This window comes from Tauraco erythrolophus, chromosome 7 (assembly GCF_009769465.1).
Source record: "Tauraco erythrolophus isolate bTauEry1 chromosome 7, bTauEry1.pri, whole genome shotgun sequence".
Classification (NCBI taxonomy): Eukaryota; Metazoa; Chordata; class Aves; order Musophagiformes; family Musophagidae; genus Tauraco; species Tauraco erythrolophus.
In genome coordinates this window covers 24,426,523-24,445,668 of record NC_141471.1, presented here as the reverse complement: position 1 = coordinate 24,445,668, position 19,146 = coordinate 24,426,523, and the positions used below count along the sequence as shown (strand labels likewise).

At 38.1% G+C, this 19,146-nt stretch overlaps 1 protein-coding gene across 1 annotated transcript; it reads right to left on the bottom strand.

Annotated features, from left to right (window-relative positions):
- Positions 1-627: 627 nt before the first annotated feature.
- On the bottom strand, positions 628-16,795 carry DBF4 (DBF4-CDC7 kinase regulatory subunit). The gene is given in 19 exon segments (XM_086614691.1): positions 628-1,443; positions 1,445-1,515; positions 1,518-1,607; positions 1,610-1,743; positions 2,956-2,991; positions 2,993-3,078; positions 3,405-3,424; positions 3,427-3,518; positions 6,110-6,141; positions 6,144-6,196; positions 6,199-6,239; positions 8,021-8,066; positions 8,342-8,372; positions 9,874-9,950; positions 10,099-10,168; positions 10,701-10,751; positions 11,958-12,152; positions 14,081-14,259; positions 16,696-16,795. Coding segments are annotated over 19 exon segments (2,115 nt in total). The 5' UTR covers positions 16,742-16,795; the 3' UTR covers positions 628-678.
- Between the last annotated feature and the right edge of the window lie 2,351 nt (positions 16,796-19,146).

The following is a 19,146-nucleotide window of genomic DNA, read 5'->3' as shown; positions in this document are numbered from 1 at the left end:
TGTTGTCATTGCTGCTGCTCTGTTTTTCTTGTGTGGCTTTCTTGTTTAAGAAAAATTGAGGTATACCGCTTTCCTACCAGCTGAAGTACACAATACAGCTAGTTTTAGTTTAAAAATAAATTACATCAGAGTAGCCAAAAAATGTAAAGTATGCTTTCCTAATCCTATTTCTTTGTGATTACATAGGTTCCCTGAGACAATTTCAGCAGAAGAAACATAAGGAAAGCAAGTGACTTTTTTTTTTTACATTCTCTAATAAAGCAGCAGCAGAAGGAACAGGAAGGGAAGCAACCCATCTCCACAAAACATCAGTAGTTCGTAAGTACTGGACTGCCTTATTTACAATGGAACATCTAGTTAATCATAATGGGGTTATTTAGACTTTAGAAAATTGTTCTGTCCAAATGTAACTACATCATGCTTATTGGTTTTGCCTCTCAAATAATTTAACCCCAAATCTGGGGTCAGAGCCTTTTACTAGCTATGATAAAGCAGTATCTTTTAAGAAAAAAAACTAATCATCTTTGTTTTATTTTCATATTTACATATACAGAAGTTTTTGCATTAAAAAAAATCTTGAAAACCAAACAATCTGTACATATAATACAGCAATTAAAGTTTCCGTGAATAAAACCTTAAATTTGCAAGTTAATTTGAAAATCATTAAATAAAGCAGCATTAAAATCCAACAAATGGAGATGATGATGAAGAGGAAAATAATGACCACATAACATTTGTATTCTGCCCTTCCCATATATCCTTAATGCTAGTTGAACCTTTATTCTCAGAGTAACCTGAAAAACCTCCAAATTCTGAGTTTCTTTCACTTGTCTGAAATAATTCCAGTAGGGCCTGCACTGGTGAGCTACAAGGACTTCTCTTCTCTTCAGGAAAAGACAGTCCATCTGTATACTTTACACATAACTCCATATTCTGTTTCCGGGTTTCTCTTTTATTTTTTCCCAAGCAAAGCTTCACTTTTCTGTGCAACTTCCCAGACGGTGAACTATGTGCGGCGCTGGCAGCTGATTCATTGAGCTCTCTGTTTATAGCAGTATCAGACACCTCAGCCTCCACAACTACATTGTGCTGCATCTGTTGATGATTATCACACAAATCACAGTGTTTCTCGACAAACGTAGGATTGGCATCTGTTTTTCTCAAACACTTTGCTGGTAGAATCGCTGCATTACTTAATTTTCGTTTTGGCTGCGATAGGTTTTTCTCTTTTTCACTAAAATCTGTAACTTGAGTATGAGAATATAAAGCACACATGCCTTCCTGAAAACACTGTAAATTCTTTTTATTTACTTCTGGTTCCAGTATTTCTTTACTGAATGGCTCATAAGGTTGAGGTAAGTTCTCTGCGTGTGCTTTGTCATCTCTCTGAGGGAGCGTGTGTATGAAATTTGATGATACAAAAGTCTCTCTTAAGTTTGCAGCCACAGGAGCAATCAGTTTTACTATTTTCATCACTATTTCTGAACCTGCTTTTTAGTTCTGAAGGCTGTGAAGATGACAATAAAGAACTGAACAGACAGACCCAGAAATAGGGGTAGGTAGTGGCACAGAATGTGGTTGCACTTCTGCAGGCTGGCGATCCAGTTGAGTGCCCGCATTGCCGTATCCTTCCACGAATACTTTTTCAATGAAATGAGTTGCTTTTTCAGTCGTTCTTTCAGCTCATCTGGTCTAGTTATCTTCCCAATAATAGGCGAAAAATATCCTGTACTACATTTTGTCCTACAATGAAATGTTTAAAATTAACCAACACTTTGAAAGAAACATGGGTAACATAACTCACATGCAACTGAATCTAGAAAAGCCACTGGATCCTGACAAGCAATTTTTGTTTTTACATTTAAACAAAGGATATTCAGGGTAGGAACATGCTCTTTCTACAGGAACAGAGTGCCTTTATTTGAATCTGATGTTTTCTTATTAATTTCTACAGCTCATAAATCTGTTTTAAAAATGTATATGAAGTAAGCAGTCTAGTATTTCAGTAAATTGCAATTCACAGTTATATTAAGAACAAAAGAAGCTAATGACTATAACACAGTGACTATAATACTTACAAATATTCTATGATATATACACACAAAATCAGCATAATATATATGCTTTTCTTGACATAGTATTTCCAACCTAACCACTCAGTATTTTTAAAATCACAAAAGGAATAAAGGCTTGCCTTCATTAGGATATCAGTTGTTGGACTCTATTGCATTTCCTTATATTTCACCAAGAATAGCTTATTTCTGTAATACTTTTTTTTTTTTTTTAAGGAGCCAGTTTCTCATTTCTTTATCTCCTGACTCATTTGCTAACAAATCAGAGCAATCTTGAATTTAGTGACTGTTCTAAGTAAGGAAGGCACTGGTGCTTAGAGTCCAAGACATGAAACAAATCCTTCTCTCCATTTAAGCTTTTCAGTCTAGAAGAAGAAAGAAAATCTGCTTTCTTTGTCCAGCACAGGCAGGACAGAAGCTAAGAGGCTTAGAGTACAGATAGGAAGATCTAGATTAGCTAGGAAAAGTCCTTCCACTGGTAAGGAGATCAGATGACTGAAAAGGATGTCTCATTTGCTGTTCTTAGGCTACTAAGAACATCAGAAATTTTTGAAAGCAACATGTCCAGACATTGATGTCGTCCTGTCAGCAATGTTTTAGTACAGTAGATCTTGCTTTTTCTGAAGCTGAAAGGACAGACAGCGACAACTTTTGGCAATTCCTTTCGGTCTCATTTGAGGTCATCTGCACCTTTTTTTTTTTACCTAATTTCTTGCTTTATCGATCATCTGCCAGGTACAACTGCATTGCAAGTTTCAGTGACTTATTTCAGACTAAAAAGACAAATTGATTCGCGTATCAGATCCAGAATTCAGAACTATTTATCTTACACTCAAGGTCTTAACTCAAAGAGACCTTAAGTTTAGGTTAAAAGGTAACTTACCTTTTTATTTTTTTTGCATCATCATTGTATTCAACAACTCATAACTAACTTTGAGATTATATCATCAACAACTTGATACTGTGTGCTTTGTGCAAAATTTCGGTGCTGTTCACTTTCAAGATGCTGAATTAAAGAAAAACATGAACAAATCTATTAGTACAGACATGAATATACAAGTCAACAGTACAACATGGAGCAGTAACTATCATTAATTTATCATCGCGGTCTCTGAGACATGAACTATTAGTGCCTTTAGCTACCAAACATAAGGCAGCAATCAAGAATTAAAACCTACAAGAGAAAAAAATACCCACTTGCTGCTTTTAGGAGATACATTCAGAAATATTTTCAGATAAAAAGTACATTAAACTAGCAAGTAGAAACCATTGTTGATACCACCCTTCAAGAGATATGACTGTATCAAAGCATATACTTGACATTTCACATACTGTTTGTAGGTCCTCGTATTCTTCCCACAACATTCACAATATCCTCTTTTCTTTTTGTCCTTCTGAGGGAGCTGAACAGGAGTTCCACAGTCCTTGTCACTATTTATTTTGTTTCTGTTAACAGAAAAGATATATTAATGAGTCCTTAAATACGGAGCTGAGCTGTACTTGCCTCTCCACATATGTTCATTCTTATTCCCTTAATTGAAGAAAAAAAAAAAAAACCAAACCAAAACAAACCTCTTTATTTCCCCTAAACTATTTACACTATGTTAGTCTATGGCTTAGGAAAAACAAACAGAAAAATTGTGCATTAATTAAAAAGACAGGCAGATCCAGTGGAACTAAATGTAAGCATAAACCATCTGGGTTAGTACAGACATACTACTATCACTGACTTAGAATAAGCAAAATTGTTGAACAAAAAAATCACTCTTGCCAAATCAAGGCATATGAAATCTCTGTGCATAGCTGATAAAAGAAAAGGAGGTTTGATAAAATCAAAACTAGAAAAAAAGAAAAAGTTTTCTAGCATCTCATCGACTGTCAGTATTTTGATGCCAAGAAACACGCAGCAAAAACACTTGGTCTAACAGATGAACTGTCATTCTTGGTAAAAGTAAAGAACAGCCATATTTGTTGGTTATACGTAGCTTTTGAATATGCTGACCGAATGCCATTTTGTCCTGTTTTTCTAGGTACGAGCTAAGTGGAAATATGAGGAAATGAACCTCAAGTTCTTCCTGGAGATGAAAACACGAAGAGGTTTTCAATAGCTGCTCCATGACCTTCAGAGTCCTTGTCTGGGAGAGCTACTGTTTTGATGTAATCACTATTTAAACCACCTAAGGATGATATGCTAGTGGTAAAGGAAAACCATCATCTTCTACTTCTCTTTCACTTCAGAGGAACAGTGCCATCTCCCTGTCTAGCCAAAATCAGTGTAACAGACCTTTAACAAGTAACTGCATAGATGTAAACTCAGGAGATTACATAAAAAAACCTGTCCTGAAAAATCTTAACTTACAGTATGCTCTGCGTAAGGAAGTATACACTGCTTTCAATCATCACTTTAAATCAACAAGTTTAAATTGGTAACACCGGCCCAGCATTTGCTGGCGTCCACAGATAGGCTCCACTTGTGTACTTTACTATTACTACAGCCTTTCCCTTCCCTCTTCAGACTGTAAAAATCACGGAGAACCAGTGAAGCAGGATATAAGCAACAGCATTTGTCATCTGAAGACTGAGGTACATCGCCGGCCTTGCCTGACACAGAAGCAAGGTAGAAATTGACAACTTGGCTTCAACAAGCTTTTCTCTCAGGTCAACGGGAAACAAGCAATACTCCCCCTTTCTCTCTCCTGAAATGACGTTCCTCACATTTACCTTCCAAGTATTAAATAATCTCCCACCTAAATATCTCTTTGGCACGTGCCAATCTGAAGATTAGTACGAATGTTTCATTCAAACATAACCTTCAGAAATTTTTAATGTATCATATTCCTTAATCCGTATAAATGAAAAGAATATTGCCTTTTTTTGTTTGTTTTAAATGCTTTAAAAAGGATGGGCCTTTCTAACCCCCTCTGAGAGATACAATCAGAAATTGCCCTTATTATTGCAAGGGTTACTGCTGTATTATAGTTCCTTTGCTTGTTCATACTGCTACATTCATTGAAATTAAAAAAATAATCACGGCAACATCAGCTGAAAACCTTTAGCAATATAATAATGGTGAAGGACTGGACAGAATCTGAACAGCAGAGAAGCTATTTTATAAAGAAAACAAGCATCAAATCTAAGTAAGTCTTAGGTCCAAGGACAGAAAGCAGCAAAAGTTACTAGATACAGAAAGTTTCACATATAGCAAAGCTATCTTTCACCTAATTATCTTCAGTCTCTTATGTGACTAAATTTTAGAAATCAATCAAAGAATTATTAATACTTCAGATATGCCAGTTAGAAGAAATTCAAAACAATAGTTTGATTCACCAAAAAACAGATAATTCAAACTCTGAAGTAGTTTCAGATCATAAAATTGATTTACCAAAAGTCCTAACTGCATCTGGAGTGCTACAAACAGAGACTAAATGTCAAAATGTATCAAATAAACACTTGCAAGACCGGCCGCAATTCTACTGGGCAGCTGGCATCCACTTTTCATCCATGAAGAACTGAAGCAGGTGTTTACAGAGTCTAGTTTCCATAAATCAGGCTTTATCAATAATGTGCACTCTTTATCAACAATGACTTTGCACTATGACTGAATATCACTGTTCTAAAATTTTTAACTGCCTACTTTGGCATTATACTGACAAAAATCAAAAGAGTCTTAAGGAACCCACTTCCTGTAAAATACTTACTGGGTGGCATCCAAGATGAGGACAAAGAAGAAACCAGTAGCAGAAAGGAAAAAAATATCTTATGCTGACCCACAGTGAAAGGAGAAGGCCGCATTTTTGGATGTATGCATCTGTATGTCCAAAAAAAGGACTAAAGACAGGATAAAGAGGGTACAGAAAGATAGACAGACACCAACAGTTATAGTGCAGCAAATACATCAGCTGAGACATGGCTATTAGTGTTAAATATCACACAAAACTAGAAGCTGAGCAATTATTTTAGAAAACAATTACTTCAGAATTATTTTAGAGAACTGCCCTCTCCTCTATCCACACCTCAATAACAAGTTTTCAACAAACCTTGGCTTAGACTGAGTTTGTTTTTGACCAGAAGATGCTTCTTATCCACCTCAAATGGACTATACGGCTTTGGAACACAGTAGTTTAGAACTGAAAACTGGGTAACTGCAGATAAAACGGTCGGTACTGGCTGTATTAGACAAAACAAGTGCATATAGAACATCAGAAATGGAAAAAAGAGTTTATAGCACAAACTATAATCAGACCAAAACATCTTGAAAAAGTGTTTCTCTTCACGTATAACATACAAAGAATGCCACACAGATAAATTTCCTAGAGTAAGTAATTAATTCCTTTCTTCCTGCAAACTTGATACTTTCTCAAATAGATTTGCCTTGAGTTTCCATAGCTGTCTTACACATTCCCTGCGGTATGCCTTTTCATGCCTATTCATTGTTGAGAGTTGAGTAACCAATAAACTAAGAACAATTTGGATGACGGTGCATCTGTGTTCCCCATAAGTAGCTACAGCAGTCCCTAACATCCAAGGCATTAATTTTTTCATTTTACTATATAATTCCTTTTTGATAAATTTTAATTAAATTCACCATTCAAAATATAAAAACTGACCTTTTCATTTTCCAGAAGATAATTTTCCTGTACAGCACTGTACTTAGAGAGGTATCAGAACTATCAACTGTACCAGTGCTCTGAATATATTAAAAATGTTTAAAATGGGGCATGACAAAAGTTCACATACTGAATCATTTGATTGAAGAGCTGATGCCAGAGTTCAGCCTGATTTTTCCCCTGACATTACTATTATAAGCTACCTAGGCAGAAAAGAAAGAACGCATCTGGAAAACGTAATAGGGACAGCTAAGCGTCTTGTCCTGCTTCTGAACTGTTATCTATGTTGCATAAACATTTAAAGATTAAAAACATTCTTTTTGTTAAATAAGCATTCAAAAGCATTTCACATGTTTAGTACACAGCCACATTCGGAAGCCTAATTCACACACATTTATATACGAATTTCTTGTACTTGCAACTGTGTTTGTCCGATTCTCCCCACTATCCTCATGTCTCTCATACCTATTACACCAACTCACAGTCTAAGACCAGGTTTAGATCTTTTATTTTTAATTTAGGAAAGTGTGAAAGAAATCAGGTCAAAGAATTTGGAGCTTATAAACATCATCATAAAGCAGAAGTTAGTCAGGAATATAATGGTGCAAAACATGGTGTGCTGAACTGCACTTTTTAATAAATCATTGTTCTCTCAACTTCTGTCAAAAATACTTCCTTCCACAACCAGTTCTGATCAATTATAGGACTAGAAGTGAAAATTTTAAAGGCTGATGAGTATCGGATTTCATGCTACTGTGGATACTGAAATCAGATTAATAGTTGTTTTTTTTCCCCTTCTAAATAGAAATGATTGAACATGAAATTAAACCTAATTTCAAGAGATGATTTAACTATAGCAACTCCCTTTCCTTACACCTAAACAGTCTCTGCAGGAAGTGGAATGTTATTGAGTCAGGCCTACAGGATTGGAATTTAGTATACAAAGTTTTATTGGCCTTTTGGGGTACGGGATTTGGCTCTAAGAAAAGATGTGAAGGTTCCATTCAGATGGCCCTTGGCAGAAAGTTACCCAAAGACTCATTCTCACGATCTACAAACTGGAGCTAGATATTAACTTTCCACTGTCATTGCCTGTTGCAAAACTGTCCTTACTGTACTACTCACTGCTCAGTCTCATTCAGTGGCTAAACACAGACACCTACCCAGAGCGTGCAGAGACAAGAATTTGTATCTTATTATAAGGGACAGTATGCCTGGCATCTAAAGTCAGGAAGTCAAAGGAAATTGAAATCTGAAGGCCACTTCCTAAAGGCATACTAGATGTTTCTGAATTACTCGGTTTAAGAACCACATTGTTGAATGCATGAAGAGAACACTTACCGACTTCTGTCTTCCACCTTGACAAACGGATTTTTCAGTCTACCTGCTCAAGAGGGAAGAAAAGGAAATTATGAGAGAAATACTTTTCTTTATTCAGCAAGCTAGTCCAGTAGCTGAGTAAGTAACTTAGATAGTATTTTAGAACTCATTATGTATATCTTTTGACAAACTCTTGATTTCTATAGTTTTTCTACATGCTTTTCTCTAGATATACGAATTAGAATACAGCAGCACACTTGAGCAGATGAGAAATGTAACAGATTTTTAAGCATTCAGAAAGTAAGGCAAAACAAAAACCTCTACTAATATCGAAATACTTACTTCTTGACTTTTGAGCAATAACTTGTTTTCCCTATTGAAAAAAAAAAAAAGAGACAGTATAAAATCCCTGTGAATATTATTCTTCATTTTACTTCGAGATTTAGCTGTAGCTAATTTTAACTTATGAGGGTCTCGCTATGTTAATCATGACTTCATACACAGTCATGACAAATTTTGCAGGAAACTAAGCTCATTCCTTAGTACTTCAGAAATATGGTGACATGTTTCCCAAAGAAACATTTATTTCTACACCGCAAAAACAAGGTTCATGAGACATTTCAGTTTATTTGTCCTGAAACCAAAACCAAACAAAACTCACACAGGTAAATTAATTCACTTACTTTCTCTTCTCCCCCAAAATACCTTGCCACGGTTGATAGAGACAACAGTTTTACAACCCTTTAGAAATGCTAATTAACTACAGCTGTAAAATGCCAAAAAAATCCGAAGATAGCACATTCTCTAATTTAAAAAGATCTTCTCATTTAAATGGATTTACACAGGTTGTTTGTTGGGCTTTCCTTAGCAACAAAGATTAAAATTAAAAGCAGCATTTTGTCTTCAGAAAAGAGTAAAGTCTACATTCAAGCATCAGCTGTTAGCTGTAATTGATTCTGGTAAATGTACAAAATCATATTTTATACTACTTGCAAAAAAAAACCCACCCTGCTATCCATGAATACCGATAACGCTGATGATTTAACAGAGTTTTTCATGTGGCCTTAACAATTACCCAATATCACATCCCAAAACCACGTAACACACACTAGGTGGTATGTTTCCATTTACGTATCACAGACCCCACCTAGACCCAATTATTGCACAACTTTGCAGGTTTAATTTAATTACAGAGCAACTGCAGATACAGCGCAAAAGCAGCTAAAACAGTTTTAATGTCTCACTATAACATACACTAAAATCCGAAGAAACCAGGATTTTCACATGCCAACTGCACATTATTGGCAGAATAGCTCACAGATGTTTTATGCTAGTTGTTCAAAACATTGGGAAAGATGCAGAGTTGAGCAATTGACACAGATTCCCTAGGGATAGTTTCTTCAGGAAATGTAACTATGACTCTTAAAATGGTCCATCAAAAGGAACGGGTTTCTAATCACTGGGTCATAGGGAAAATTATACAAGGCAACTTAACCACAATCTACATCATACTAAAACCAAGCTATTAATTATTTTTTTAATTATTTTTAATTTTTGAGGCAGGCCAAACGGAAATTTCAGGCAGCTCAGTACTTTTGATTCTTAGACATCCTTTGCCAGAGAAAAGGTCTACACATTATTCAGTCCATGTGACTACAGAAATTATTTTTTAATAATGCTGGAACGTATAACTAATATTTTCTATTTTTCAAAGATGGTTTTAAAATCAATTCATAAAACATACTGATCTGTGAAAGACTGAACATAAGCAAGACTATTAAAATTTATTTATTACATATTTATTATGACATTTATTATGTATTTAGTACAACTGTGTTTTCTGTTAATAAAAAAAATGGTAAAGAGTCACTTACCACATCTTTAAAAGAACTCCCTGCTTTTTTGATTAGGTAGAGCTCCTTTTTCTTTTGTTCAATATAATTCTTAACATCTGACAAAATGAAGGAGAATTAGCTCAGCTGAGTTTATTTTTGTACATATGAAGTAATTTGTCATTTTTAGTATTTTTAATTAAACAAAAGAATAATCAAATGAATGTGAAAAGTTCAAGTTAGGCTTCATCAAACAAAAATACTTACCATCAATATGAAGTATCTTCACTCCCCAACTCAAAGCATTGGATAGTATACTACCAGAGGGAATTAAGTCCTGCAAACAATAAATGATATTAACAGTTTTAAGCAATATATGGGTAGATTCCGTAAAACAGTTGCAAACATATTACAACATATAATATGAAAGCTGAGATCAAAAGTGGGTTTTTTGGCTTCTTGCCAAAACACTATCACTCTCCTCAGCCAACATTTCTGTGTCATAGTGCTTCACCATTAAAAGATTAAGTATAATCTTTCACAAAGCCAAAACTGTTCTCTATTGTCACATTTTACATTAAATCAGATTTGAAGACAGTGAATTTATACCTTTCACTTCATGAGCACCTCTAGCTATATTGGTAATCCTGATAAATTATAATACTGGTCATAAGACTCTATAGCCTTTCGATTCTTCAGGAAGTACTCAGAAAGCAGGACCTGATGGTTTTACTTGGGACAATCCCTTGAATTCCGCCTCAGTGTTCCATGAGACTTCTTTCTTAGACAACCAGGAACACTCTTACTACAGCTTGATTCCTAGAAGTGCAAAGTTTCTCAACCACGAATTCGCTGACTACTTGGCTCACCTGCTCTTTGATTGCTTTTTCAACTAAGGATTTTCCTCTGCTCATTCGTACCTGTATGAAAACAGAAACACATTTGTAGCAATTTAGAACTCATTTCAAAAAAAACAAAAGGTAAGACAATTCACATTGTTGCTAACAAATATGTATTTTAGCTAGAACAGTCCTCCTTTACTGTACTGTTATTTTTCCTTATTTCACATCTTTCCCACAAGGTTAGGGTTGATACATCCTGGAGGGGAAAAAAAAAAAAAAGGAAAAAAAAAAACCCAACAAGTAGTCGTTTTCAGCCAAGCAGATCACTGCATGGCTGAAGCAACGGCCTGAACAACATAGATGGTGGGAATAAGCAGCCAATGGCACATGCCAAAGGTTCTATCAGCTGGACTTGTGTCAAATTAAGCTAAGCCATGAATATAATCACAGCCTCTGTCTTATCCTCATCTTTTCTATCACCAGTGCGTCTCCTTTTGTACTGTATGCTGTTTGTTCATACTAAATATGCCTTTACCTATCCAGGTTATTTGCAAAATGAGGTGATCTCACGTATGCAATGCAAAGACCAGCCCACAGACTGGCTCGCAGTCATGTTTCTAAGTACCATGTACACAGTACAGCTAATCGTTTCCAACTGTATTTCGAAAGGACACAAGAAACTTCACATAAATCTGCACAAATTCAGATCCTCACTGTTGCAATTAATGTGATCCTCTAACAAAGAGCTCTGAAAAACTTAATATTCATAATGTTTGATTTTATTTATTTCCTTGAACTATTATCAAAGACTGCTACTGTAGATATCTGCATTTACAACACCACAGCAGTCAGATATTGATAGGCTGTGCTGCTAAAGAGACAGGAACCAATGGATGCCATCATAAGCCTATCCATATTGATCCAGCTGTCAAACATAACAACGTCCATGTTTAATTAAAGTCAGGCATACTATGTTAGAACAAATTTTAGTATAGTCTGCTTATTTGCAGAAAAAGCTCTTTTTTAAATCCTTTTTTTAATTAAGCTTTTGAAACTCTGATTAATTAGTTTCAGTTAAGTTTAACAAGTTAGTCTGAACTAGTTTAAAAGTACGTTTTACCTGTTAAAACCACAGCAAAAACCACAGCAAACAAACAAAACTGAAAAAAACCTTATTCACTCAAGGAACTATTGCCATCTTTAGGAAACAAAACTGGAGAAAAATTCTAAGATTATATTCGACGGGTTGTACGTGATTTGCAGTATTTTTGCAAAGAAACTTACTGTATCTACTATCTTAAATGAACTTCCATCATGTCGATCTTTTCGGTTGCTAGGATGAGGTGAACTATTTCCTCCATTACGTGCAGATTCTGGGCTAGGAACAGGAGAAATCTGACCAAGAGTTGGTGCAAATTTCGCCTCCTTTTTACTAGACACCAGATAGCTGATATCTTTACTAAGAAAACTCTCCACTCTCTAAATATAAAGACATAAAAGAAGTAAATATTTCAGGACAATAAACCAGTAACTCAATTTTACATTGCATACTTTAAAGAAAAGTGACAAAAATTCTAGAATAATTAAGTTCAAAAGCATTGAACTAACGAGAATATATTTTCTAAAGGTCCAGATGACAATTACAACTGAGCTGTAGTAGCATCTTACCAGTCACAGATTCTAATTTCAGTTTCTTAATTTTGTAATTTCTATCAAAAGAGCTTTGCTTTATTTCGATTATTATCATTCTTTGAACTATCTAGCTGTCATACCTTCCAAATAGAAGCATTCCAATACTGCATTGAGAAATGACAGAATGATTCAAGGAAAAAATAACAGTTTATAGAATATTATCTAGCAGAAATTACACAGAAGTGTTCAGCTAAACATAAAGGCGTGCGTATGCAAATGTAATTTATAGTCTGCAAACAGCTATAATGAATTCATTGAGTCTAGAACGGGTAGAAAAAGTAAAATTTCAGGGTAGTTACCATGATTCACACCTGCAGTACTCATAACACTTCTCAAAAAGGTAGAAAACTTAAGTAGAATCATATTATCATACTCAGTAAGACAAAACATGTGGCTATGCTAGGCTTATTCCCTTCCATTTTGCTCCTTCAGTCTTTCCTTACCAACTGTTGTGTGATTCTCAAATCTATTTGCCTTACTATTTTCTGCAGTCTACGTAGCTTAAAATATTTTCCTCTTCTCCACTAAACAATATGGAAAGCACAAATTGCACAGCTAGCAAGCTTGAAACGGTGCCTTTCAATTCTGCCTTACGTACGTTTTATAGAATTGGGGACACAGAGAGAGAGGCACTTTTGAGTGCGCTCCACACAACTAACAAAGAAACATATGTGGCAGTTGATCTTGAGGGCACTGGGCACCTGAGATTTAAACATATACTCCTCAGAATAAAATAGAAAAACTTCCTTTCAGTCCTGACTTGCAACCTTACCCTTCACACAGGAATTCCTAAAATTGTTTTAGAGAGAAAGACAAAACATAGCAGGCACTCATTTAATGCTAAATGTAAAAAGATGCATTTAACTTGAAATCATATCATGGCTATTCCTTCCATCTACTGTAATTTCAGACAGCATCTTGATTTCAAGCATCAATTTCATAAAAACTACTCAGCATTCATCTGAGGTCAAAGAACTGCCAAAGCAACATCCAGAGTAGCTAGCAGTTTAAGCAGATCCTTTTTGCTTTTGTGGTTTAAAGGGTGTTAATACTTTAACTGTCAAGATTCCTCCATACTAATTCAAAATATTCAACTTTCAAGTGGACTAAGCAATTGCATTGTTTGTGTGTTACTGTGATATCCTGTACTTGCTTGTACCGAAGTGTTTCTTCCACACAGAAGAAATTAGGGAAAAAAAAGTATTAAGATGCTTATAAATTTATGGTTTAAATAAGAGTATTTAAAAATAATCATTAACATACTCTGTGCAGAAAGTACTTACTGAAGTTACCAACATTTAGTAAGCATATGCAAAACACTTCCTCTAATCTCTTTCAGGTTCAGCTGAACAACTGTAGTTGTAATATGTAAACGTGTCAATATAGTCAGAAGCACCAGAAAAAAAAAAATCAACTCAAACAATGAAACTTACTAAATTTGGATAAAATTTTAAGCAAATGAATAATCAACTGAAAACAAACCTTTCTAATAAACATTTTTGTTACAATTAGCAAAGCAGCTTCTAGCAAACACACACAAAATAATTTGTTGGTAACTGTTCATACTAACATTAAGACAAATATTAAAAAAACCACACATGGTCATATATAAAATACAAATAAGATTAAAATTCAGTCACAAAGAACATGGAAAAGGCATTCCACATGCGCAGATTTTCCTCTAGTTTCCTAAAGGTCTCTGCTTATTAACTTACTCCTCCTAGCTCTTTGAGGTCCTTTCCTATTTTTGCAGAGATCACATTTGATGGAATATCGAGGTAAAACACCTTCCCAGTGAGTGGCTTGTATTTAAGTTTCTCTTGTTTTCCTGTATCTTTTTTCACATTCTTCAGAGAAGATCGTATCTTTTCTGGTTTTGGTTGAATTCCATCTGCTGCAAAAAGAAAACAGAATTTAAACAGGACTCCATTTTATGAACTGTGTTTATTTTTTTCTTTTCAGTAAGGAAAACTCCTAAATGATGGAAATGGACAAGGCAAGCTTCCATGCAAAAAAAATAGCTGTATGTTAAACATGTCAAAAAGAAGACATAACAATAATACCACATATAGCCAGTAAAAGTTTCTTCTTAAAATCATATCCTAAAATGGACTTTTCATTTCAGTTGCTATACAATGCATCAATTTTCTCCCCCCGGTTTGGCAAGTATTTGCTATCTCTGTACTACAGTACATACACTACTTGCACAGTCACTGAGGATCACAAGAACACCATTTTAGAACAGAATCTGTTTCTCTCTCTTATTCATCCAAAACATGAAAGATTCATATAGGCTCATTAGAACAAAAAACGGTCAAAAGCAACTGAACACCAAAAAACACAAGACCTAGATCCTATTATTTATCTGAATTTTGAGCACCCATCTGAGACGCAGAAAAACTAAGCTTAAAGTTCAGAACCATTCTAGTTATGACTGCTCATTCTGTCCCAGTGAGTTTTACTCTAAAACTAAGAAACCTCATACAGCAATTAAACTGTGCTGATGAACTTTCCTGATGCTCAACATAGAGGCATCCATGCAGGCTTAACTGTTAGACTAGATATTTAAACAAGCAAGTAAAAAAATTCAGTCTGAGTGAGAAACAACCCTCATATCTCAAGGGAAATCTTGGAGTGTGGTAGAGTTCCATGAGAACATCAGCTCAGTACTGAATAGCAATCAAAAAAGGAAAAAAATAGAAATTGCTAAGAAACAGAAAATAAAATGGGTAATTTATTATGCCACTTCATAAATGCAGGACTCAGCCACATCTTAAATACAGTCTGCAAAAGAGTAAGTAACTACGATGACCAAATGACCCTGTAGATTAAGACCTTGTCAGTCTGTAAAGTAAATGATTTAGGCAAAAAAGAATATAGATATACAAAATCATGAACACAGAACGGCTGAACAACCTATTCCAGTAGAAGAGCTATGGGGCACCAAACAAAACTAGGAGTTGAGTACAAAACAAGAAGCAGGAATTGATTCTCCATGCAACAGGGCAACCCTGCATAGCTTGCTGCCAAAGAACGTTGTCGATACTAAGATGCGATTTCTAGGGGAGGCTGCACAAGCGCAACGAAGAGAAATACTTTGAGGAGTCCTAAATGCACAAAAGTTAACATGCAACTCATGAAGTTCGTGTAGATAAACATAACTGAAAACTAGAATATTATTAGGTGAAAGTAATTGCACCTTCTCTGCTCTTACATACTTCCACAGGAATCCATTTACAACCAATGACAGAGACAGAACCATCTAAGACTTTCTCATTAGTTTTACATTGTCTTTTCTTCCTCACTGACTGTTGCTGTTCTTCTGGAGAAGCTCAAAACAGCCAATGAGGGCTGCTGCAGGAAGTGAGCAGGCCTCTTCTGAAGACAAAAAGCCAACATGCAAAGCAGTCAGTCCCTCTGTTACGTATTCTCTCTCTCTCCCTGAAACGGTCTTAGACGGGAGAGGGAGCAGAACCACCACTCATGCTGCAAGATTCCGTAAGTAATGGTTATGAACACACATAAGTGAAGCAGGAACAGCACGCAGCTACGTAGAACCTAGGAGACCAAAAGAATTAGAGAAATAGGAAAATGGGGTGGCTTAGGATAGTGTAACTGATTCAGAATCTAAACAGAAAAGATGGATGATAAGCAGGTGTGCAGGTGAAATCCCATAGACGACCAGGGATAAAATATGGTGTAACAAAAGTGCTAACCAGGGCAGCTTAAAAATTAACACGCTAAATATTGGAATTAATATTGGAAAATACATATTAAACTTCTTAGGGATAATAAAAAGTTTGGAGTGAGACAGCAGCACTGCATAACAGTAAAGCATGTCTTGCAAAGCGACTGCATTTCAATATGCTGGGCCTAACACGCTGAGGCAGCCTTCCATGCCTGCTCCCGATACCAGCAGAGTCCCGCCTGGGCGGAGCAGCTTCCACGGCAGTGGCCTCGCGAATTTCACGTAGCTACCAGCTTCTTCGCACTGCAAGCATCTTTTAAAACAGAACAAGTTATCCAGCTGCCTCTTCAGTTACACGCCGTCACGTTTAACTCTCCAAACCACGCAGAGGTGGTGTGAGCCGTCCGCCACTAACAAGCCGGCCCGCGCCGCGCTTACCGCCAACCTGACAGGGGCCAGAGGCCCAAACGCGGCACCGGGCTGCCGGCGGGGGCTCGTAACGGGAGCCAAGAAGGCGGCGCCAGCAGCAGGCCGCGACTGAAAGCGACCCCGCTAACAGTGGGAAAAGCTGCCCCCAGCCCCCAGCTCCGAGCCGGGGCGCGGTAGCTCCCTCCCGGCCACCCCCACCGACTCGCCACTCACGGGGACGCGCTCCTTCGTCGGCGGCCTCCGCAGCGCTCGGTTTCATCTTCCCCCGAAGTCACATCCTCCTCCTCGCCGCCCGCCACCAGACCCTGCGGGGGTTCAGCACCGCCGCTGAGCTCGCCAGCACGCAGCAGCGCCAGTCCCCTCCCCACCCCCCACGGCCGAGGCGGCTCCAAGCCCTCCCCTCCCCTCCCGCCACAACCCGGCCGCCCGCCCCCCCCCTCCCCGGGCTCCCGGCCGCCTCCGCTGCAGCCGTTGTAGCCGGCGTAGGTTCCCCGGGCGGTGCGGTGCGGTGCCGTACCTCACCTCACCTCACCACCAGGCCCTCCCGCCTCCGCCAGCCCCAGCGCGCCGCGGTCCCGGGGGCGCGCGGTGCCCCGCCGCGGGCCCAGCTCCGCCAACGGTCGGCCCCCGCCGCGCGCACGCGGCAGGGCGCGAGCAGGCGGTGGGAAGGGCGGGGGCCGAGCGCTGGGGGTGGAGGGAGGAGCGCGGCGGGGTGAGGGGTGAGGGGCGCGGGCCAGGGTGGGCTCCCTCCGTCCCGGGAAGGGGAGGGTGGAAGGGAAAGGAGTCCCTCGGACTGGCGGGGCCTGCGGGGTCGCTCAGCCAGTGGCAGTTACTGCGGGAAGAGGGGTGCCACCGCGCTTCCCTCACAGCACCTCAGGGGCCGGGGCGGGGGCCGGCTGGTGGGCGCCCTCCTCAGCGGGAATCCCGGGAAGCACGCGCTTCGCCCAGCCCCGGCGAGGTGCGCGTGGGGGCCTGCCGAGGAGCAGCCGCCCGGTTCAGCGGCCTCCCGCAGGGGCCGCCGCCCGCCGCTGGAGGCGCGGTGCCGCTGACTTCCCGGCGTTCGGCGTCTCCCGCCCCGGGCGCTCCCTGGCTCGCGGGCAGGTCTGGTCGCTGGCCCAGCCCGGGGCGCGGTGGCCATCGGCGGCTCCGCTGGGGCTCGTGGGCTGGGACAAGCGGCTGAGGGGCCTGGCGGAGGGTGCCCCGCGTTTTGTATTGCGGGGGGCTTTGCCTGCGGCCATCGCGACCTGGGCGCTGCTTCTAAACGGATTATGCATGCCGTTCTGGAAAGTAGCTTTGTTATCAAATAAATTAGAAATACATTTTAAAAGACGGTCCACCCCCAAGTTAGTAGTTGTTAGCGTCTGAGAGGCAAATCTGGTTTTACGGAGCTTAATCTTTCCTATCTTTTCTTTGAAACTCGTGAAGAAAGCGAAACGTAATGTTCCTGTAGAGCAAATAAAAAGCTTAGATCAATGTAAACTAATAAAGTTGTAACTGCACTTAAGCACAACGTGCGTTTTGAAAGATACATTTTTTTTTTTTTAATCTTATGTTCTGAAATTATTTTTTTAGTGTTTTCTCCTGTCCTGGCTAGTTGCAAATACTGGGAATATGTAAGCTCCTTATGTTTAGATACTGTGTGTACATTCCTAAGGTATTGTAACTTTGCCTATGCAGCCATATAGCAGGATTTGTTCAAGGAATTAATGTTTAATGGTAGCATTAATACAACCCTTTGTTGCAGCAAGAGATAATACATATTAAATATTTAATGTGGTTTACAAAAAATATAAACACTCAATTTCATGTAAGAAGGATTTGGAAGATTTATTGTCATTTAGAAAGCTTAGATTATTTATAAAACATGGCGCAAATACTCTGATTTCAAAAGATTACAGAGATGCTTGTATACAAGTAAAACATTAATATTTACATTATTGCTGCTTATACATAATGTATTAATGAAAGCTGAAAATATTTTTTCCTTTGATTTTTCTGGAAGTTTTGAACATAGTCTTGCAATGTGTTTTTCTCCTCATTAACAGGTTTTTCTTCTCCAGGAATAAAGCCTTGGCTGAAATGAGTGATAGCAACTTAGATGAATTCAGCAAGCAATAGGCTCGTGTTTGGGGCTGTAATTACATCATTATTTGGTAAGGCAAACTATCAAGCTTGCCACAGAGAGAATCTTTGCAAAGTGATTACTCTTCAGTTTGACTTAGCATGATATCTGTATATATATGGTTTGTACATTTCCACTAGTATGTTCAACAAGGATGTTTTTGAATAGTTTTCTTATAATTTTTTGTATTTTAATAAACATGGTTAGTTGAAATATTTCCCATCCCTGATAATCTTTAACCATTTCTGAAAACAAGAATAATTTTTATTGACTTTTCATTTCTATATCATTTTTCCTCTTGGTATAGTAATTCGTTGCCTGCTTTCTGCAAGGAACAAAATTAATATTAAAAGTTAATTTCCATACTTCCTGTTGCTTAAAAACAAATGTTAAATAAAAGTCTGCTTTACAGTACAAGACACAAATCCTGCAAGGTTGGCCCCTGTGAGATGTCCCCTCCATGGTACTGCTTCAGTAATAACATTAATTTATTCTGCTGTGATATCTTACACTATCAAAGCATTTTATTGCTTTTAAAGATA